The sequence below is a fragment of the Protopterus annectens genome, chromosome 2.part2 (genome assembly GCF_019279795.1).
Source record: "Protopterus annectens isolate FY-2018-M chromosome 2.part2, PAN1.0, whole genome shotgun sequence".
NCBI classification, from domain to species: Eukaryota; Metazoa; Chordata; order Ceratodontiformes; family Protopteridae; genus Protopterus; species Protopterus annectens.
This window is the reverse complement of record NC_056730.1, coordinates 128892702-128917187: the sequence shown is the minus strand read 5'-3', so window position 1 is coordinate 128917187 and position 24486 is coordinate 128892702. Positions and strand designations below refer to the sequence as shown.

The window sequence follows — 24486 nt, the reverse complement described above, 5'->3', positions numbered from 1 at the left end:
CAGGAACTTACTCTTGCCACAGTATGTGCATAACCTGAAGTCTAAAGTGCAGAACTTGTACTTGTGGAATAGTGGCAGGAACCATATAATTTTTTTATTTTATTCTGGCACCTGGACTGAGTACACAGAAGATCTGGGATTTGATATTGGGCAAGCAGTGTTGGCTAAGGCAAGTATAAGCACAAGACACCAGCGATTTCACAAGCGACAAACAGTAAAGCAAACTTTCCCATACTTTTACATACCTTACTCACTGCTCACAAGCCTAACAACCATGGCAGTTGATAGAAAAAAGGTATGGAATGAGACCATCTTACCGTAAGGAGGACTAAGGCAGGCTCATTCGTAAAAATTGTCCGCTGAAGTCAAGGTTTACTCTGGAACACACTGGGATCTCCATTGCAGCTTTTCAGTGGTACCTGAACAGCACAATAAAGAGGGATACAGTAGATAATTCCACAGAATCCAGAAAAAGAAAGTGAATATCTACTGTAGGACCCTCTGTTTATCTAGACATAAGAGAGTGGGGAGGGGGGTGTTAAGCAAGAGGTGACTCTCATTGGCTGCCACAGTTGCTGGATAAAAAGCATACTGAAATCGGCTTGCTGTTGACATGCAAATACAGGCTGCGTTGCAAGCCGATTTTCTAATTTACGTCAAATATGAAGACCATAAAAGTCCACGCTGAAACTTAAGTTTACAAGGTAATTAACAAAGTTCAGTTACTTTTTCAACTTAATTTTCAGCAGTGGAGCTACAATATGCCTGCAAAGTTACTCACGCTTGTGGAAGGCACTCGGTGGTAACAGCTTCCAGTTAGTATCCTCTCATGGCGTGCTCGGTGTTAAGCACAGAGGCGCCATGAGAAGGTACTCGGGGTTAACATGTCCTGTATGCAGGTCATTTAACATTAATGAAAAAAAATAGCAGTCCCAAGTGTAGAACCCATACCACTGAACACTACACTCAGAGGAATGTACCACTACACCATCTGAGCTGTAAGAATTAATGTTGCTTTTTCAAACTTATCAGGCAATACAGGCATACAACATAAAGGAGAAAGCTTTGTAGAACCTTTTGTATGTTGTATATAGACATATATACGTATATATCTATATATATATCTATGTATAGATCTATATCTATGGGTCTGCTACGTTTGGTCGAAAACACATTTAGTCCAAAGTCCATTGGGTGAGCACACCTGACTGAAAGCTCACTTCACTGAAAACTCATTTGGTCAAAACTCATTTAGTTGAAAGTTATATATGGCTCCTTCCCCACTGAAATGCATTTCTGGAGTAAGAATATAAAGTAAGGGGGTATAGGGGGGCACAGCCCCCCACATTAGGGGGTGTTTGAGTATATATTGTCTTGTGGAAAGACTTGTTTATTGCAGTTGTCAATATTTATGTCTATGGTTTAAAACATTTAGAATAGGTTGGGGGGGGGGCTACACCCCCACACCCCCAATGTGAGGGGCTGCACTCCCCCCTTACTTTATATTCTAACTCCAGGATCGCACTTCAGTGGGGAAGGGGCCATATATAACTGGCGATGAAATGAGTTTTCAGTTAAGTGAGCTTTCAGTCAAGTGTGCTCACCTTTGTGAGCAATCTGTCATATTGTTCCTCCCTCTGCGTGCCACTTTTCCACCAGTTTCCTATCACCCCTTTCTCTTTTCTTTTAAATAATCATTGCAGGTGTAAGAGCAACAAAATTACCAGCCCTGTCAGGTCTTGTACACAGGGCCCTGTAAACCACAGTCAAAGCAGTGTACCACAACACCATTTGAGCTGTAAGGATTGCTGATGCTTTTTCAACCATATGCTCATTCAACAGTTGGGGAAAAAATTCTGTAGAATCAGTCAGGTTTTGTATTTATACATATACACGTTTATATATGTATGGAGATGTGTATATATGTATGTATATATATATATATATATATATATATATATATATATATATATATAGACAAATATATACATAATATAAATAGTGATATACAATATACACACACTTATATATATATATATATATATATATATATATATATATATATATATATATATATACAAATATATACATAATATAAATAGTGTTATACAATATACATACATATATATATATATATATATATATATATATATATATATATGTATGTGTGTGTGTACACACACACACACACACACACACACACACACACACACACACTATATATATATATATATATATATATATATATATATATATATATATATATATATATCTATACACACACACATATACTCATAACATGTAGTGGAGTCAAACCTCAGAACCATACCTACCAACCTCTTACTGTAAGAAGTCTGGCCCAAGGCTGTCCAGATGGGGGGACAATGAGACCAAACTAGGGATGTAAGTCAAATATCACTCTTAGAAATGTAGAATGTTGCCAGAGTGACAGGGTTTGTTTCAGCATATATATTCTGAAGGATGTGAGTTTTGAAACTGAAATGTATGTCATCATTTACTGTCAGAAATCCTCAGATCCTCACAGTGATTTACTAGGGATATGAAAAACATGCATCTGTGGAACAGACTGGAAATATGAGCAATAAACCTGGACATACTGCAACAATCCAGACAGTACCGAGGTAGGCTCGGAATTCCTTACTGCAATGAACTTGGGCCAGGCCTGACAAAGTGGGTGGAGAAAGTCATGCAAATAGGGACATATCTGAAATACTGGAGTAGATTAGTTGACACAGTTGCTACAGTAACACCCTCATGTCTGTCCTAACATATATTGACTGAAATAGCACAAGTCCAACCCTCAATTACTTCCCACTAGTTAGTGACTGAAATCCTCACATCAGCCCACTGATGTGTCAGAAATACACAACACTTATGGGGTCAGAGAACACTACATCCTACATATATCTGGACATAACATCACATTACGGAAACTACACTCAGCTGCTAAGCATGTCACCAAGCACTGTCCAAACTACAGTCAGACGGATACAACACTAACCCAAATCTACTAGAGGGAATTACACATGTATTAGCAAATATATCAGACACTACAGGGATGTCACAGCACTGAAAAACAGACACCAGTGTAAAAGTGCATACCCACAACCAACCCAACCACAGTCACTTTGACATACCAGTAAGCCAAAGGAATGGTACAGTATAAGGACCATGTGAACAAAAACATCTCAACATGTTTGCCACTCACACACTACCCCCACATATACTGGCCCAATTCACAGTGTAGTATGATGCCTGACTGTGGTATGGGACATGTCTCAGTCTGCCCCTACAAACATATATAGCCAACAGACCACCAGAAACAGGAGCAGCATGCAAAGGCAAATAGAAAATTAGCCATAACACATACATCCATGTCCTCACTGCACAGGCCAAATAACATTGACACAACACACTGCTACACAGTCCGGACAGTCTGTCAACAATTGCCAGAAATACACAGATCTCTCAACTGTACAGAGCCCACAGAATGTCCAGGATTTCCCCTCATATATAAGGCCTCTTCCACATAACATGTCTGGCAGCCTGATACATCACTGGAATAATGTCAGTAATGTAGCCACTAATTAATCATATACAACACCTATCAACCTGTTACTGCATGACATCTGGACAAAGCCTGACATAGTTGTGGGACAGAGGCCCAAAAACAGGGGCATATTTGAAATACTGCTGCTATAAACTGAGAATGTTGCTTTTGTAATGGGGTTAGTTGTAACATATCTTTTCTGAGGGGTACGAGGTCAGAAACACAAATTGATGTTAGCAGTTACTGACTGCAGTCCAAAGAGTATGCTACTGATTTTCCAAAAAAAAAAAAAATTCTGAGGAACACACCAAACATAGGAGTCCAAATTCTGGCCATTCTGCGGATATCCCTACAAGTGAGAATTATGTCAAACAGATAACACTGTCAGAGTTAAAAATAATTCAGGAACTCCATATCTCCACAAACCCTGTTAGACTAGCATAAATCCAAATGTATAACAGCAATACTTACATTCTGTCCCTATGTCTGGGACATCCTCCCCCAGTCTGTTGGCATGTCTCCACAGATTTGGCTGTGAGAGGTATTTCCAAATACCCTCTATGATGTTGTTCACACACCTCCATGAAGTCCTCCTCATTGGCAAGGAAAAGGGCCAATGCTCACATGATGTACTCAATGATAGGAGTGTGTTGCCATGCCATTGGCTATATGAATAACAACACAGCTGTCCTGTATGCAGTTATCATGTGGGGGATACCAATTGGTGCACAGGCCATCAGCTGCTCATGAGCATTACCTACAAAAGGCAAGCTGCTACCTATGCAAAACAGATGTACATCCTACATCCTTGAGAGAGACAGAAACAGCCAAAAGAAAAATAAAAGCCAAGCAGGGCATACCCACCTACAAATGTAATGGACTGCAGTAGGGAGTATGTAATTAGGGGAAATAGGAATTCTAACATATATGTCTCAACAAGACTTGCCCTACTGATATATTGCTGATCAGAACCTATGGCCATAGCATCTGGGTCTGTTTGCAGTGACATAGATCATAGGTCAGGCCCCTGAGTCACCCCAGGAAAGGATGGCTCACATATGACTACTACTGCAGTGTGTGTTGAACAATACTGTGACAATGCTAAGCCACCTACTGGGATGTTGTACATATCCATATCTTACTTATGAATACAACCATGATATACTTGGTTGTCTCAGAAATGTGAGAGACCTATACATGGTCTTTGCATAGCAAAGTACTGTTGCACATGTGTATGTTGAACTGCATGTGATATACCAAGCTCATACCATTAAACTGTCCAGTGTTACGCACACTGACCATATGTGTGCCTCAGGTGCATGTTTTGGGCTGTAATGGATGCATAGACACGGAGTGAGCGCAACACCAGACAAATACTCAGGGTGGTGGATGAAACTCTTCCTGCTTTATGTGGTGACATACATGACCTAGTTGAGGCCACACGTCAAAATACTGAGGTCAAGAATACACACTGGGGTGAGATGCTGGCAATCCTCAACCATGCTATGTCTGTGATAGAGCATGTGGTGGGTGATGGGCATCGGCCACGTGGACATAGGTCAGCAACAACATCAGCTGACAGTCTACGGGGCTGTGCCCTTTCACACTCCTGTACTGGCAGTGACATCAGCACTACCAGATTGGGGGGGGGGGAGTGCTGTCTACATCATTACTGAACACATCACACCAGAGCAGGCCATGAGCACGTGGTCCTGGCCAGTCCCGTCAGGGACCTGGATCCAACAGACAACAGTCACAGTCACCTTCAGGAAGCAGTACTGCATCTGGCCTTGAGCCTGGTGTTGCCAGTGAGACCCATGGCAGGACCAGTTCCCATGTCCATGGACAGAGATGGTGAACTGGACACTCTATGTACAGTCCACAGCTGTCCATCATATCCCTGTGTAGGGCAGCCACATGGTATGACTGTGTGCATGCATACACACACACATCTGTATCACATGCAGGTCACACCCATACACAAACAACACTTCTACACAGGCCATCTACTGCATACCCCTTCACACACGCACGTGCACACACACACACACACACACACACACACACACACACACACACACACACACACACACACACACATGATGTCAATCATATGGCCTAGCCTAGACCTCTGGCAAACCCACTTCACACCCTGTGTATATGATGATACCTGTGCTACATCCCTGTCATCCATACCATTGATGCAGGGACATGATAATATGGGTCTGATGCACAGGGTGAATGTAGTACATTGTAGCTATGTAATACTGTGTAAGGTGCAGTCTGCTTGCATTTGTTGTGGGTACACACACAGGTGTGTCTACCTTATTAGCCAGAATGCATTATTGCTGTTAGTACCACCGACTGCATGTAGTCTGACATGCTGTATTATGTTTGTCTTCCAGGTGTCTGTGTGTCTGCAAGCTGTGGCCCTGCAGACATGACCAAGAGGGAGTATGGCAGAGTGGAAATATACCACCCTTGTCATAGTAAGGTACACCTTTATATGTACATCTACCAGGTGTGTATGCATGCAGCAGTGTGTGAGTGACACTGTTGTCAGACAGTGTGACCTTCCATACATAGCCCTGTTACAGACAGGTAGCTTTCATACAGGTCACCTCAGTGTTGTGTACTACCACAGAGTCATACATACAGAACAGGTTACTAGAGTACTGTCGGCAGGTCCCTCACAAGCATAGCCATTACATTAACCACAACAGATTCAACTGGCAACATCTGTTGGCCCTGCCATTTCTTTCCCATATACTCAAACCTGATGCAGTTGGTGAGGGCATGCATGAAATGTGTATGACATGTTTGTGCTGTGTATTCCTGAGTTCACAGGGTGGAACATGGAAACAAAACAATATATCTTTTGGATACATACAGGACTGACAGGGGATGTGCATACAGCAACACAAACACAGTTGGCAATAGACAGATTATTAAAGGTACATATCCACGATGATGTACTGTATTACTACATACATGACATGCCCCACATAGATGATATGCATGGGACATTACCCAATCCCTATTACAACACATACTGTTCTGAATGCCCTCATGGATAGTGAGTTAACCCACCAGAAATAGCACCTGGAATCATGTATTGCTCCTACAAGCCTGGACAACTGTTAGGGTAGCAGACGTTGTATCATCTTGATGTTTCAGTCAGGCATTATACTTGATGCTGTCAAATGTGTCAGTACACTCACTGTGGCCTATTTGGCAACAATATTACATACATGGGCATTGTTAAGGGACACCAACTACTTATAGGTTGCAAACATCTGGATATTCCGGACATATCTGTACAGAGGACTGGTATGACCTGTACAATGGTTTAACATGCTGCATGTGAGGCAGATGCCATTACCACAGTATATAAAGTAATGCCATCAGGAGGTGTTAACCAGCTGTGTATGGTACATGCATCAAAATGGTAGCAGCCACACAGTATATGATTCCCACACAAACACGCCAGTATTGAGATTAGAACTCCTACCTATCTATGTCTACCATAGAGTTACTCAGTTATCAGACACGCCACAGAGCTTACACAATTTCCCTTATCCAGAGGTACTTCTAAGGTGAATGAAATCAACAGGACTAGTAAATTAGGGTGAGGGGATGTGTAGAGAATGGTACACAACTCAAAATGGTGTAAATCACATAGTATATGATTCTCACATACACACTTGCCAGTATTGAGATTAGAACTCCTGCCTATCTAGTTGTTTGTAATATATGTTACGCAGCTATCAGATGCGCCATGGAGCTTATACAATTTTACTTTATCGAAAGGTACTTCTAAGGTGAATGACATCAACAGGACTAGTAAATTAGGGTGAGGGGATGTGTAGCAGGTGGTACACAACTCAAAATGGTATAACCCACACAGTATATGATTCTCACATACACACACACACACTTACTTGCCAGTATTGAGATTAGAATACCTGCCTATCTAGTTACTTCTACTGTAGTGTTACGCAGTTATCAGATGTGCCACAGTGCTTAAACAGTTTCACTTTCTCCAAAGGTACTTCTAATGTGAATGACATCAACAGGGCTAGTAAATTAGGGTGAGGGGAAGTGTAGAGGGTGGTACACAACTCACAATGGTATAAACCACACAATATATGATTCTCTCTGACACACACACACACACACACACACACACACACACACACACACACACACACACACACACACACACACTCTTACCTGCCAGTATTGAGATTAAGAACGCCTGCCTATCTAGTTACTTCTACTGTAGTGTTACGCAGTTATCAGATGCGCCACAGAGCTTACACAATTTCACTTTCTCCAAAGTTACTTCTAAGGTGAATGCCATCAACAGGGCTAGTAAATTAGGGTGAGGGGAAGTGTAGCGGGTGGCACACAACTCAAAATGGTATAAACCACACACTATATGATTCTCGCGCGCGCACACACACACCCACACACACACACACACACACACACTTACTATCTAGTTATTTGTACTACAGTGTTACACAGTTACCACATGTGCTACAGAGCCTACTGGACTAATAACTGGCCAAAGGTGCTTATAACTGCACAACTTAGGTAAATAAAGTATTACAGGTGGCAAAAGTCTGCCTTCAGTTTTCCCCTTGGATCTTGCTAGTTCTTTCTCTATTGCACTTCAAATAGCATAATAGCTTTGCACTTCAACAGGTTATTGTATCAATAATTATAGCACACCTTGGAGCCATAAGCAGTAGTCTTTCCTCACAAAATTAGCCTCTGTTAGTAGTTATGACCACCCCTCCTGGCATGATTGAAGCGTAGTTTTCTATGTTTTTGCCCATTAACATGGTGCACTTGGCCATTCTGATTGCCTGTTGCAACTGCCTCATGTACACAGACAACCCTCTCCTCTAAACTCCAAACACTCAGACATGTGAGAGTTACCCCTATATCACCAAATTTGGAAATATTCACTCTCCAGGTTCATAGGTAGGTACTAGGCTATCGACCCTAGGGCCCATACAAGCCTAGCCAAAAAAATGTACCCTGGCGTTTGCCACCCAAGAAAATTATTTTCCTGTGCCCCTGTCGAGCAGAGCCACAGAAATGATCCCCGCAGTGAATTTCCCATTTCCCATCCAATATAGGTTAAGCAAAGACTGGACTAGCTGGTCAAGAGGATGAGGTCAACATCTACACCATACCATGTGGAATGCATAGCTCAGCACAACACCCACTATCACAACCCTGACATACACTCACAAACCACACACCCACCTTTACAGAGGCACTCAATGGACATTTACCCAGTCAGCACAGACCAGCAAGACAGACACCCACTCAGCCAGCACAACACAGAACATGCCAAAGGAGACATATTTCACCTACACAGTGTGCCCCTCAACCTAAGCCTATAAGGCTAACCACCTTGCCCAATACAGTAATCATGGGTGACTCAATACTGAGGCACACAGATGTCTACCTCAGTAGGTTGAATATGGAGAAGGTAACAGCCAGCTGTCTTATCACATGCCAGCATCCAACACATGACCCACCCAGTCAGGTCACTCCACAAAAACTACAAGTATCACTCTATCATCATCCATGTGGGTGTGAATGACCGGAGACTCACCTCCCTGGACTACATGACAAGAGACATGGTTGAGCTCTCAGATTATGTGGTCCGGGCAGGTATGACAGTAGCCCTGAGCAGTATACTACCATCACCCAGAATGATGCTGCAGTGCTATCAACAAATGATTGACGTCAACATTGGCTTACGTATTGTTTGTCATTCTCAGGGGAGCCAGTCTCTCTCTGCTTATGATAACATGATTGACAGACCTCAATGCCTTGCCAGAGTTGGTCTGCATCTGTCATCCCTGGGTTTCCAGGTACTGGCTAAGTCTCTTGCCACCCCTGTAGTGCCTTTTTAGGCAGTGTTCCAAATCACATTACCACAGTAACAGCTAGACATGAATGCAATCTGAGGGTCATGCTGCTCAACCGTAGACATCTAACTCTCAAGATGCAGTCACTCAAAGCACTCCTCAAAATGGAAGACATTGACAGTTGTGCTGTAACGGAGATCTGGTTTGCAGCAGCAGACAGCAGCCCTGCACTAACAGGCTATGACTCATTCCACAGCTGTCATCCTCAAAACATGGACCACAGCTCTACAGGTGGGGGTGTCTCCATATTCATAACAGATATGCACACCTCCAGACTAGTATCCCAGCATAATGCATCTGAGATACTTCAGGTACAACTGACTTTGGGTAATAGTGCAATCCAGGTCATAGCCTGCTATGGGTCCACATCCATGTCTCTAGACTGTCAATCCACATTCCTCAACACCATTGCATCTGTCAAGGTCCAACCCAACACTGACATGGTAGGAGACTTCAACTACCCCTCTGTCAACTGGGAAAAGTAGTCAAGCACCAATAGACTAGCACAATGCTTCTTGAAATTTATCAGTTCCAGTGCCCTGGACTGGCTCATACTGACCCCCATTAGATGATGCAGCAACCTTGACCTATGTTGATTACTTACATATGGGACCATTGCTCAACAACAGTAGTCAATCCCTACCTGGTCAGAACCAAACATGATGTAATCACCATGGTAATCCACATCTCACCCACACCCCCACAAAGGTAACCACCTTGAAAAACCTCTCCAAAGCTGACTTTGGAGTCATAAAAACAGGGTTGGATGACTTCCCTGCACCCATGCCAATGGAAAATAGCTGCATGACTGTCGCCTCATACACAAATGTACTGTACAAACATGTACATGAATGCATGATACTAGCCATAACCAACAGAACCAAGACGCTGTCCTACAAACACTGGAAGCCAATGTGATGGTCCCGCCATTACTAAAGTGTACAACAGAAGGAAGATACTGTTACAGAAAAAGGTGGTGTCCCAAGACTGGTAAACCCCCTTATTAGTCTCAACAACAATGAGATCCCTCATGGAATCATCTACAGCCAGCTAAGAAGGTAATCACAAAAGCCTTTGATAGTTATACCAACAACCTCCAAAGCAATACCCACAAGTGCTGTGAGTTACTACACAATGCTAACTCCTATCCTGAGCATACAGTCTTGCCAACACATTCAGTGCCAGCTTTACTCCTCACTATCCCCTAAGGGAACAATCACAATGGTAGATGAATGCCAGGCACCCAGCATTACTGCAGCCCAGGTTAGACCTGCATTGTCCACAGAAAAGAATACAGCTTCCATGGGACCCAAACATATCTGTGGCTGTGTTCTACGTGATGTAGAAAGAGACCTGGCACCACACGTGCCCTGTTCAGTCACAGCCTCACCTCAGGGTTTGTCCCTCCAAAATGCCACACTGCTACAGTCATCTCTCTCCATAAAGGGGTAGCAACTACAAACCCTGGAGATTATTGGCCCATTAGCCTGATGAGTCTACTATGTACAGGTATGGACTGCATCATCAGGGACCTGATTGACAAAGATGCAGGTAATCTCCTAACTCTGGACCCCACACAGTTTGACTTTGTGAATGGCAGATCATGACTGCTCAACCTGATTGACTTCTTTGAGTCAGTCACCAGGGCTGTGTATGACAGTAAGGCACTGCATACAGCCTACCTCGATCTGGCCAAGGCTTGTGATACCATTCCTCATTCAGGAATTATTGATAAACCCACCAAACTAGACATCAACCCCTACATCAGTAGGTGGGTTGTAAATTGGTTCACAGAACACACACTGTGACAGTGGCAAACTCCAAGTTAGACTGGCAAGCAGTCACGTATGGAGTCCCACAGGGATCAGTACTGGTTAGTCTCCTGTCCAGCATCTACTTCTCAGGAGTCCAGCCAATACAGAGGAACTCTGGCTGACCAAGTTTACTGTAAGCTTGGAGCCATCATTAACTCCACAAGTGATGCAGCCATCCTACAGAAAAGCCTCACTGAGACCAATGAGTCATGTGGAAACCATGACCAGAAGCGTAACACCACAAAATGCATTATCATCCCCTTTGGTAAAACACTCAGTCCCCAGTAAGTACCACATCAGTGGGAGCCCAATGAACACTGTAGGCATTATAAGAGATGTGGGGACACAGGTTGACAGCAACTTTTCCTTCAGCCACCACATTGCCACTGTGGTCAGGAATCCCTTCTGTGTGGCACATCGCATTACCAAGGGTTTTGCATCCAGGAAGACAGAGGTTGTCATCTCTGCCTACTCTTCCCTCATTAGACCACTCATCAAGTATTATGACCCATTTGACATTTGCCTCACTAGATACCTGCAACAGCTGTGGAGGCCTCAGAAGTACCTCACAAAGAGGTTTCTAGGCATTAAACACATGCCCTACACAGACAGACTCAGAAGACTCCAGCTATTCCCTATGTCATATCACCTAGTTAGAGGCTATCTGTGCTTGTCTTACAAAGCCATGTCTGACCCAGCTCTTTTAGAAATGTTACATATGAACACATCCCAATCCCTCCACACCACACATTTTAGAGACTTCTACCTCATTACTACAATCGACACAACATGCTGGTGGGACACATCCCTCAACAAGAGACTGCACATGCACTGGAATACACTTCCCATACAAGTCTTGCAGAGCACCTAGCTGACCCTGTTTCACAGAAATCTTGATGAGTGGATGGGTAATAGACAATTCACCCCAAGGATCACTGCAGTGGCTGTACTTGATATAGGCACTGGGAAGTAACATCGGGTGGCACAATGGCAGGGCCCTTGTATGGGCTAGGCTTGTTAAAGCTCCTGGGCCATTAGCCTACTACACACTTATGATCCTATAAAAGGGATGACATCAGCAGGACTGATAAAGTAGAGCAGTGGGTGGGAACCATATCAAAATACTTTTGCCTACAAACATACACACCCACACACACATTTGCCAGATAGAAGTGTAGAACCCCTGCCTAAGTAGTTATTTGTACTATAGTGTTAGGCAGTTATCACACACACTACAGAGCTTACTGGGATGACAGCTGGCCAAAGGTACTGATATGGGGAATGACATCAGCAGGACTGATAAAGTAGGGCACTGGATGTTGACCTTATCAAAATACTTTGTCCTACAAACAGGCACACTTACACACACACACACATTTTCCAGATGTGAAAGTAGAACCCTTACCTAACTAATTATTTGTACCATAGTGTTACGCAGTTAGTGTTAGGCATTTGTCGCACACACTACTGAGCTTACTGGGCTGACAGCTGGCTAAGGTTGCTGATAAAGGGAATGACATCATCTGGACTGATAAAGTGGGGCATTGAAAATTGTTGTGGGTGGGAATGGCATAAAACTGTTTCACCTACAAATGAACAAACAAACACACAGTTCCCTCAGTCTTACACACACACACACACACACACACACACACACACACACACACACACACACACACACACACACATTTGACAGTATTGAATTTAGAACTCCTACCTCTATAAGTTACTTGTACTATAGTGTTACGCAGTTATCGCACATGCTGCAGAGCTTATAGGGGTAGTAGGTGTCCAATGGTACTTCTAAGGTGAATGACAGATCTTGTGCATTTGGGCAATGTGAAGTGTACTGAGTGGGAACAGTCTGCTAATACTTAGACCTACAGACACACACACACAGGCAGGTGATGTGATATTAACACCCCAACCTCAGTACTATTACGCAGTGGGGCTCACCTTTTATGCTTGCATGTGCCACTGTTTAAAACCAGTATGCCATTGTCCACAACAGGACATCACTGTATGCCATTCAGGGTACCCATGTGTGTGAGTCACGCAGCTGTGTCTGTCCCCCTGTGTCTATATGTCTATCATTGTTTGTCTCTCACTTCCCCACATGTATGTGTGTGTATGCTTGACATATATAATTATCTGTTGGCCATGTATGTCTGCATGTGTGTCACACACAACAAATGTGGATATATCACATATGGGCCACCTACAGCTAGCTGGGGTAATCCTGTCTGGTGTGTGTGTGTGTGTGTGTGTGTGTGTGTGTGTGTGTGTGTGTGTGTGTGTGTGTGTGTGTAGGGACAGTTAAGGTGTACATAGCTGTCTGTATGCACAGATATGTCTACACAATATAGTCATATAGACCAGTGTAGGTTCCAACATGTCCTGTGATTCTCGGAGCATGCCCAATGTGACCTTGTATAGTTAGAGTGGGACTCCATTCCAGAGATAGTGTACTGCAGTCCAGGGTTTTGTGTGCTACAGACATACCTCTCAGATGTACAGAGGACTTTCCTCGGGGTAGTGGTTTGTTTTGGCAGACATTTTCTGACATATATGTATTCTAACAGTGCAATGTATTGTGTCATTCATTACGTAGTGTCAGACATCCTCAAATCATCACAGTGCTTTACCAGAGGAATACTAGTCATATGATGCATAGACTGATATTATAATGGCAGCTATGTACATTCTTGCCCAACAAGGTCAGTTAAGAGGTATGGCTACAGCCAGTTGAGTGATAGTCCAGCAACATGTTGATATACTGACTGGGGATCCTCTGCTTCTGTGGTATCTGTGTAACCTGAGATGTGATATCCTGGTGTGGCCATACTTGTCTACTGTACATTTTTTGTCAGGTTGTCCGGGTGTTTGGCTAGAGGTTTTGTACTGTCTGCATAAACATGTGTTTTTATGGCAAGTTATTTCAGTATAATTGAAGAGTGTTGTTACAAAATATTGACACACATTGCTGTGTCAGCCTACATAACCTTCAGACAATTCCCACTACTGCAAAACCCTCACCCTACCAACTTTCTCAGTATGTCAGGGCAATATTTACTGCATATGCCTATCATTGTGCCCTTGTTCCACATTTACCTCTGCCCTTGTTCAGACATGTTGCTGTCAGAGGTTTGGTGTTATGGGTGTGGGTACAGACTGCATTGTACTGTGCAGGCGTGTCCATTATATACAAAAGCAGACATAAAACAAGGAAAAAGCCATATTGACAATGACCACTGGCAACAGTACCAAGTAAGATTATTCACAAAAGCCCTAGCACCTCGGCTACACAGCCCTCAAGAAGTCCATTATATGTGTAGTATATTCCACATAGCACTGTGACTTTCAGGTATGTTAGTGGCAAAGCAATAGGTGTCACTGACATGCGTAATCGTTGACACTGCAGTTATCTGCACATGGCCCTGTGACAGACAGCCTGTACCTAGGGCTGTATAAGTACTACAAGTCCTAGACACTGTTAACCACAGCCGCAATGATGGTAAACTTGTCTCCGCACTCTTTCTTGATCTCTCTAAAGCTTTCAACACCATCTCCCATCCTCTCCTCCTTTCTAAGCTCTGACAACTTGGCTTGTCCACACCTATCCTTAACTGGTTCACCAGTTACCTCAGAAACAGACCACAATCCACCAAATGGTTGCAGTCTTTCTCTCCTTTTCTTATTACTTCTACCGGAGTACCCCAAGGCCTCCTCCTGTTCAGTATTTTTTTTTAATGACTTTCACTCCACTCTCACTCATGCATCTGTAGTTCAGTACGCGAATGATTCTACTATTATCTGCTCTGGTAACTCTGAAACTGAACTTCTGACCATCACCCAGAATGCTTTCTCTATTACCGAAACCTGGATGACAAATAATCACCTCACCCTCAACCCAAATAAAACAAAACTCTTGCTCTTTACGCCCAAAAAAGTACCACCATTAATAAATCTGATTTCATCATTTTCTCCTCCAACAAAACTGCCTTAGAGGTAGTTTCCCGTACTAAGTTACTTGGCATAACCTTAGATGACAACTTAACCTTTGACCAACACATCCACAACACCATAAAAAAACACAGTACCCTCCACCGACATAAACACCTTTTAAACTACTCTACTAGAAAAACACTTGCCCAAACTTTTCTCCTACCTTCTCTCCTCTGTGGTGCCCCCATTCTGACAAACATCCAGTCGTCATTAAAAAATTAAATGGAGAGCTGCTATAACAAAATTGCTAAATTCATTCCTAGAGCAAAATATTCCTCCCGCCACTGTCACTCATTACAATCCATGAACTGGCTAGAACTCCCACAACACCTAACATACATACAACTAGCCACAACACACAAATTCATCTGTATTCCTCCAAATGCCTAGTCCTGGCTTCACTTCTGACTCTTTATCAACCAAACCGTTCGCTAAGATCTGAAAATCAATTACTTATCCAAGTTAAGAGACCTAAACTCCCTGTAGGCCAATACCTTTACTCTTTCACTGTAGCTAAACTCTGGAATGCCCTTCCACCTTCTCTATGGACTATAAATAATGCCCTGTCATTCAAAAAATCAATCTACCAATATCTCTCCTCTCATTGGCTATGCCCTTCCACCTTCTCTACGGACTATAAATAATGCCCTGTCATTCAAAAAAAATCACTCTACCAACATCTCTCTTCTCATTGGCTAAGCCCTTGCACCATCCCCAATTCCTCAGTCACCTGATTACTAACCTGACTCATCTCTCAGATACCCACACTCTTCTTCACTCCCCCTGTTGTGCACTCACCCTTAATCACAGCACAGTGTGCCTCACCCTGCCTCACATGTGTAAAAATTGTGTAAGTGCAGATTATCATTATCTGTGATCTGTTGAATACCTGCCAAGCACCCGAGTCTTCCACAACATGTTGCTATACATTGCCTATGTTACTGTGTCACTTCTGACTCCTATATTATTCTATTGTATATTGTTAAATGCTGTTATTACTCTTGTATATTGTTAAATGCTGTTATTAACTCTCTAAATAATCTTTAATTATGTACATTGTATTTTTTTTTTTTTTTTTTTTTTTTTTTGGAGCTTCTCCCTGGGCCTCCACTGAAAATGGGCTAATTTCAGCCCAGTGGACTTTCCTGGTTAACAAAAGCAAATAAATAAATAAGACAGCCAGGAGAACATGCCTGCTAGTTCCTGACAGTATTGACCACACATGGACATAGCTCATTGACTTCTGCATATCGAGCACATACAACGTGTTTTCATGTGTATTGGGACAGCCGTACCAGTCTGTGTTATGCTGCTGTTTCCCTGCAAACATACATGTTACTGCATTTCTGTGGGTATATGGGGGGGCACACCTGTCAACTGTAGACACTTGCAGACACTGTGCTGATATTTGCTTTACATTTTTATTTAATTTACCATACTATTGTCCCCTGTCTTGGGGACTACAGGCGTATCAGTAAAGAGCACAGGTGAGATTGTAATGGCATACATTTGCATGTCAGACTTGTTAACCTTCAGAGCCGTACTGCAACTGCGAGACCTGCCGTACTATGACTGTGTTGGTCTTTGGTGGTGTGGGGGGGGGATGATTCAACATTGCTGTAATTTGTGGAGCTTTTCCAGACATTTCTCTGTGGTTTTCTATAGCTGACCTGCTGTGTGGGTCTGAGGGTGGGTATGGGACCCCAAACTGACATCCATGGCTGTGAGCTATGACCCCCCCCAGTTAGTTGGCCCCATACATATACTGTAGGATTTGCCACCTTGGGTATTACTGCATAGTGTTGGGAGGCTAGTATTGGGCAGGCATTTCCTGGTGTCCCACATAGCTGTCAGTTGTCTGCTGCTATCCCAGTAGTCCACCCCATTCCCCTGCATGCATGCATCAATACCATACATATGCTAGCAGAACATACTAATACATTAATTTACTGTTAAGACAACTGACGTACCTTGTGCCTTTGGAAGTTATGTGTACAGAGCTTGAGGGCTGCCTATGTTGGATGCACACAGTACACTGACTATACATGGTAAGTTTCAGGTAGTGTGATGTGTGTGTCATCCCTTTTTACTGTGTGTGCGAGTAGAGAGAAGTGTCAGTCCCCGGGTGCCTACAGTGTCAGTGTGTGTGCTATGCGTTGTCTCTTTGCCAAGGCCAGGCCATACTGGGCATGCCTCCGTCTGCCTACAGGGGTTAGCTCAGGGGGTTCCTCCTCCAACCTTGGTAATAGTGGGGGGCTGTGTGGCCCTTCTCCATCCTGTTCCTGTTCCAGCTGTTTCCGCAGGATCATATTGTGCAGCATGGCACATACTGTGAACATGTGTGCACATGTGCCTGGAGAGTACTACAAGCCTCCACCAGATATGTCCAAGCAGTGGAACCGTGACTTGAGCATCCCAAACACATGCTCTATAATGATCCTTGTTTGTGCGTGTGTCTCATTATGGCTTTCTTGCATGGGTGTGTGTGCATTCATGATGGCTGTCATCATCCACGGCTCCATTGCATAGCCAGCATCCCCCACCAGATGGCCATATGTTATGTCTCCCTTGGCAAATCCCTGATAAAGCTGTGAGGGATGCCAGGTGTGGTAGTGGTGATAGCGTCCAGGGCTGCCAGCACACACATTCATGATAATGCCCTGTGCACTGCGCACGACCTGGCAGTTGATGGAGGGGAAGCCCTTGCTGTTTATGTAGACCCTGCCCTGCTCACCGGGTGGTGCTTTGATGTGGATGTGCATGCAGTCTATGGCACCCAGTACCTCCAGGTATTCAGCTTCATGGTGGAAGAGACGCATATTGCTGGTCAGTTCCTCACGGGTGTTGGGAAAGTATATGTGGTCACAGGCATTTGGTAGCATGGCATCGAGGAAATGGTGAAGTACTCTGGATGCAGATGCCTGTGACACCCCCATGATATCCCCAGTAGGTCTTTGGAAAGTACCTGTAGCTAGTATTTTTAAAGCTACACATACCTTAGTACCCACTGGGATGGGTTCCCTTCTGTTCATTCTGGATGTGAGGTGAGGCCGGCACAGCTCCACAATTTGTTGAAGTATGTCCATGTCCACCCTGTAGCACTGTACTATCTCCAAGTCATGTAGACCCTGGTTCTAAACACTCTTCTCCTCCTTCTGAGTCTGTGGCAGTTGTCAGCGTTATCCTCCTCACCATCATCAGCCTCCAGCACATACTGATGTGTCAAAGCGATGGAAGTCCCTAGCATTTTGTCAGTTAAAATTCCCAGGTTTACTCCAAAGGTGCAGAGTTTGTGGGAGAAACCGGACTGAGGGGTGTTTGCATACTTTATAGTGGTGTGCTACAACTGCTGCTTGTGTGATTGGGTCTATGATACATTCCAGCTGCCAGCTATATTACTTATGGATTTGAATTGGCCGCTGTGAGTGTTAGAGGCATTAGTGGTAATTTGTGCATGTTTGCCTTTATTCTGCTGTTTCTTTTTTTTTAATTATTTTTTACTTACATCTCCTCCCACTTTCAGCTATGCAGCCACCTGCCAGCTGTATTTATGAGTGCTTTCAATGGCCCATTGTGTGTTGCAGTATTCCATATTGCTGTTTGTACTGCATTTCCTTTGTTCTGCTATTTCCTTTTACTTTTCCTATGTCCTTCCTGTTTAATCCCCGGCACACTGCCCAGACCAGTTTAGCTAATGTAAACAGCAAGAAATGGCCCTCCCCTGGCTGCGAGCATGCTCCTCAGTTCATGGAATAAAGCTATACAGCGTCAGACACACCCCGTTACTTAGCTGTACTTAGCTAAGCACAAACCTGGCCAACAGAGCACCAGTGTGCTTACAGCAAGCATGACACACCCCCTTTTCATGTTAGTTGCTCCTCTTGTCTACACAGTGGTGTTAGAGCACCTACATGGTTAGGTGCAGTGTGACACTTAGAAGAAATTTGTGATTAAGTATAAATCCCCTCATTAACATACCCCACTACCTTAATCCCTATTTACTGTACTACACATGAGCCTTCACCCTTAGCAACCACTGTTCCCTGCCATTGTTTACTTTCTGCATGCCATTGACTATAATGGCAGAATGCAGTTTTCTGTAATACTCCTGTTTCCCCCTTTTTTAAATGTATTTCTGGCCCGTCCCATTTGTGTGCCACTTCCCACACATTCAATGACCGAGATCGGCCAACAAAAATAAAAGTTTATTTTTTATTTATAGGGAGTGGTTTTGCATGCCAATGGCCATATATTTGGCCATTGGCATGCATAACCACTCTAGTACATGCTTTATTGAGAGCTGACATACCTCCGCTGTGGTTTTTTGCAGAAATGTATTCGGTTAGTAACCGAATACATTTCTGCAGCTAACACTGTTCCTGCACGAAGACCCACCAGGTTGGTGAATCACTAATTCACCTCATTTGCATGGTTTTCACCAGCAAATGAGGTGATTAGCATCCTGCATGGGTTTTCATGTAGGAACAGTGTTAGAGCGCTCGTACACGTACACGTCCATGTACCTGGATCGTGAGGTGGCCATTTTCCATGCAGAAGAGGCTACACTGTTCCTGCATGGGAAAATATTAATTTGTGAATCCCAGGGAATGTCTTTATTGCAGATTTTTGAGCCTGAACCACTTAATAGTTGTTTTTTACCTTTTCCAAGCAATGTTGCTTGTATTATAACTTCAGAGACTGTTTTCCTTTTGTAGCTTATTGCTTCAAGGCTTGGAATCTGAACTTTTGCATTTTGGTCACCTGCTGAGTCTTTTCTCATTGTTGCATCTTAAAGATCTTCTCATTTACAGGCCCACTGGTGTGGCTGCCTGATATCAACTACAGTGAACACATTCTTACTGTATCAGTTGATTTGATTGGGGAGCATCCTGTTGAGATGCTGATTTCCTTCCGGATGGACCACCTTGTTTTGGTTGGTTCCTCCAATTCAGTAGCTGTTGCCTGATTCCCTTTTAAGTTGGGCAAGTAAGTGATTATATGTCTTAGTACAGTGAAGGTCTCTTCTTGATATTTTTTGTCTTGATTTACACCTGTGTGCTGTCGCACAGGTTGGCAATGAAATGGGGGGGAGGGCTCTGGGTCTAAGCCTGCTGTCTTAATGCAGAATGTGGTGTAATAGCATATGCATACTGAAGGTTCATGCACTCACATTTTTGGAGAGATTGGAACAACAATAGCCAAACTCTGTGAGGAAAAAAGATTATCCCAATCATAGCCAGACTCAGGTTGACTCTCCAGAGGAAGTTTCATTGAGTACAATTACTTAAAAATATGTTTCCATTGTTTTTTATGGGAGGCATTCTGTGTGGGAGGACCTCCCAAAGAGCTATTTACTAATTTAACAGTCACTTAACATTGGAGAAAAGGGCAAACTGCATTAATGCTGAAAGTGGCTTTTACTGAAACTACTTTGCAACACTTGTGCTTGTGAAACAGTCTGTAAAACTGACTGACTCCTAGGAAATGAGGATGGTCTGTGTTACAGAAAACCTTGTCATTTTAATGCAAATTTAATCTTTCCCCCTATCTATCCTTAATCATACTTCCCCTTCCCATAAATCCATTCAGATTAGTTTCTGGTGTGTAACTGATCTAACAAATTCTCCCTAAACAAGGGTTATCCTACTATTTTTGAATGTTTTACCTTTGTGGTAGTCATTGTTTTTGATTGTTTGGTCTCTGTCTTTATGCCGACCCATGTATTCTTCTTGCTGCACTGTAAAGGTGAAATCAAATTATGACTGGCATATATGGTGGTGTTTATATTGCCATGTGTGGCACCAGTGACTTAATGAACCGTCCATTGCTTACTGGAAGAGACTGTTTTAAACACTTTGCCTAAGAGTTAATGACTTGATATTATATATTGTCTTAACTGTTTTCCTAGGTCTTAGCTGCAGCATCCAGGGGCTTTCAAAGTACTGGATATGAGTTAAACAGCATTCTGCTTGCATATGCAAAAACCCGTCGCTGGTGGCTTGGAATTCCCGCTAATCTTGCAACATTTATGAAACAAGATCTGTGGATGGTAAATTTAATAGTTCTGCACTTTTTTATAACCATTGTTTAAGATGATTTAATCCTTTAATGATATTTTATTCCTTGCTTAGATCATTTATCCACATTCAGTCCACTTCTGTTTCTCAGAGGGTGCATATGTCACTGATTTCATCTGCCTTCACGGTACCACTATATATATTTTCTAGTCATTCAGACAAAGATAGAAGCAGTGTTAAATATTATGCATCTACTTCCCTCTCCAACTCTTGTAATTTTCTTAAACTACACCTGATCAGTTTGTAGATTATCTTTTTGATACCCTTTTATTTGGGGGTTCCAGGGTACAGCAAGTAATTATCCAAAGGATTTGGGTTGCACTCCCCTTATGGACGATGAAGCAGGACTGCCTAACATGTCCATGTCTGCACTGCAGTAGTTGCTGCTTTTTCTGTTTTAACTTGGAACTTCATATTTTCTGAAAAATGTCTAATGTGTCGAGAAGTCTCCTTTTGTATAACACTATTATTCTTAGTCAGCAGATTTTGGTGGTTCTGGTAATAAATATTTTGCCAAAGTTTTTATTCTGTCTTTCCTCCATCCTGTTTGCATAGACCCACATTTTTTATGTTGCCTTCACTTTGTTTTTGTTTCCCTAACACAATAAACTGAGCTATTACATGGAATTTTACACAATTATTTTAAGTGCCCCCCTTCACTTATTTCCTTACTTTTCACTTTTTGAAAGAGTTTTTTTTTTTTTGTAGGATCTATTAACCACAAGTGTCTTTAGAAGCATACCTTCAAGTCTGCTTAATGCAGTAAATGAATATCATTCTTTTTAGTTATACCGTCACTAATTTTTGTTTGTCATAAAATATAGACCACCCTTTTTTTTCTTCTTTTTCCATTTTATGCTAGTCGATATTAGTACCGTCTTGAGCCTCCCCTGCACATAGGCCAAGCTTAGTAGGAATAACTTGATCAACAAGAGTAACCTAATGAAAACAAAACAAGCAAGTGTATAAATATGTTTTTACAACTGTTGTGCGAAAATAACAGAACAAACTAAAACAGTTAGGGGAAGCTATAAATGTAATTCCTGAGTTGCAAATTTGTTGTGCTGCTTAGGGAGATAAGAGGCATGGTACACTGATGTGGAAGAACAAAATAGAATGTCCAGATAATTGTTGGATTTGTAAATATGTTCATTGTGCTGGAACAGTAATATAATGGGAGAGTTAGGACTGAAAAGTAATCCAGGTTTGCAGATACTGAACTTCAAAGTATTGAGTAGTGTTGAAGTGTGGTCTTCACACTAGTTTTCAAATCTGGCATTAAAATATTCTAGGTATTATCAGATAACTTCATTGCACATTTTTACTAAAACATGGTAACCATGTTAACCTAAGAAATGACCTGTCCTTAGGATCTTTTTGTTCTTTATCCCCATCTTTTGGCTCACCTTATATTGGTACAAGCACGTGGACTTGTACTTTACAGTGCCAGTCTTACCTTGAATGGAAGACTGTTCTAAGATGCACATTTTCATTTGAATGGGACATTTTTTAATTTGTGTTTATTTTGCACATTGGCCTCACTCAGCTCTCCTTCTGTTAGCAAAGTTGCTAATGACATCTAGGAAAAATGTATTTATTTTTGTCTCCTGTTTGTCTGTTGTAAGTAGCCGAAGACCACCTCATGTTGTAGCACTTTGCTTCTTTGGTTATTTTCAAAGTGAAGACTTGACAAAAACAAAACCAAGCAGACCATTCCTGTGTTATAAACAAAATAATTTGGTGTCTTGTAGGCCATATGTGATCAGTTTGTATGGGTTTTCTGCAAAATACAGAAATGTAGGATCTAATAAAAGAGCTCCATTTTCTGCACCCAACAGCACTGATGCATCGTTTTAGGACAGCTGTACAGATAAAACTGTCCCAGACTGCCAGGAATTTCCCCTTCTTATCTTGTACCACAGGTATTACCATCTCAAGCTCTTCTTTGCTGGGCTTCACAAATGTTTTAGAAGGAAATGGCCCCAGCTTACCTTTAATTATTCAGCTTGTTTGCTTTTCCGGTGTGCTTAGAAGTTTAGCTGTGTCTGAGTACTCATTATTCTTTTCTCTTTTACTCCCTTTCACTCTCTTTTTTACTCTTGATCAAGAGAAAATATTTTCTGATATTCTTATGACATAAAGCTTTCTTTGCTTTTTATACCTTTGTGCTCAAGCCAATAGTCTTGCAATATCCCAGCCTTTCTTTAGAAAGTATGCATGTTGTCTGATTGCTCCTCCCACCATCAAGCATCCCCCTTATTTTATTTGTTCAGGTGAGGGACACAGTACTTTTTAGTGCTGTTTTTGTAGGTTACGTGATACAAACACTTAGAAATAACTCAGGAAACACTATCTGCCTCAAGTGCTGGCTATTTTATACTGAGATTCTAGTCATGGTAGCCCTTCCAAACCATTATGCAAAAAAATAAAAGTTTAAAAAACTTCCAAAGCATAGAGATTTGTTCTTGCTTCTTTTCTGGAAAGAAGGCAGCTTTGGTGTTTAATTATGTTCTTGTTCCTCCTGCAGCCACTGCATATTGCTCCCCATCTAAAGTTGAAGTGAAAGAGTCTATTTCTGATTCTGTGAAATTAGTAAAAATTCCAATTTTGATGTACAAGTTCAGCTTGTTTACTCCAAGCCTTATTTTGAATTTCCAAGTCATCAACTGAGATAAGCTGGCTGCATGTTAAAACCTTATGGCCAGAGGCAAGGTGGTCACTCTCACCCTCTGAACTGGAACATCAGGTTTCTTTGACTAGTGCTATTTTGTCCCCATACCAATAACTTAGTCACTAGAACCTATACTTAAGCAGTGCCATCTCATCAGCTGCTGATGCCACTGGCCTGGACATTAGTACCACTGTTGCTGCGTGCAACTCCATCTCCTTTTAGTCTGGCATTGGCATGTTTTACCAACACCTGTAATATCAAAAATCCAGGTGTTGCTAATGTAGATCTTTATGCTGTTGGCTTTTCTGACACCAGATTTATCCAGTATTGGTTCGAGTGAGCTTTTGACCACGTTTGTGATATACATGATAAGGTTGCTCACTTGAAGCAACTT

General features: G+C 42.4%; 1 protein-coding gene across 2 annotated transcripts in view; it reads left to right on the top strand.

The window, feature by feature from the left end:
* The window catches only part of LOC122795563 (ATP synthase subunit C lysine N-methyltransferase-like), an 837305-nt gene that overhangs the window by 447167 nt on the left and 365652 nt on the right, over positions 1 to 24486 (top strand). The window contains exon 4 of one of the 2 annotated variants that reach the window (XM_044063803.1): positions 21253 to 21393. The exons of the other annotated variant lie outside the window; for it this stretch is intronic. Coding sequence (XP_043919738.1) covers positions 21253 to 21393 — 141 coding nt within the window. The remainder of the gene's footprint in view (positions 1 to 21252; positions 21394 to 24486) is intronic. 2 annotated transcript variants of the gene reach the window in all.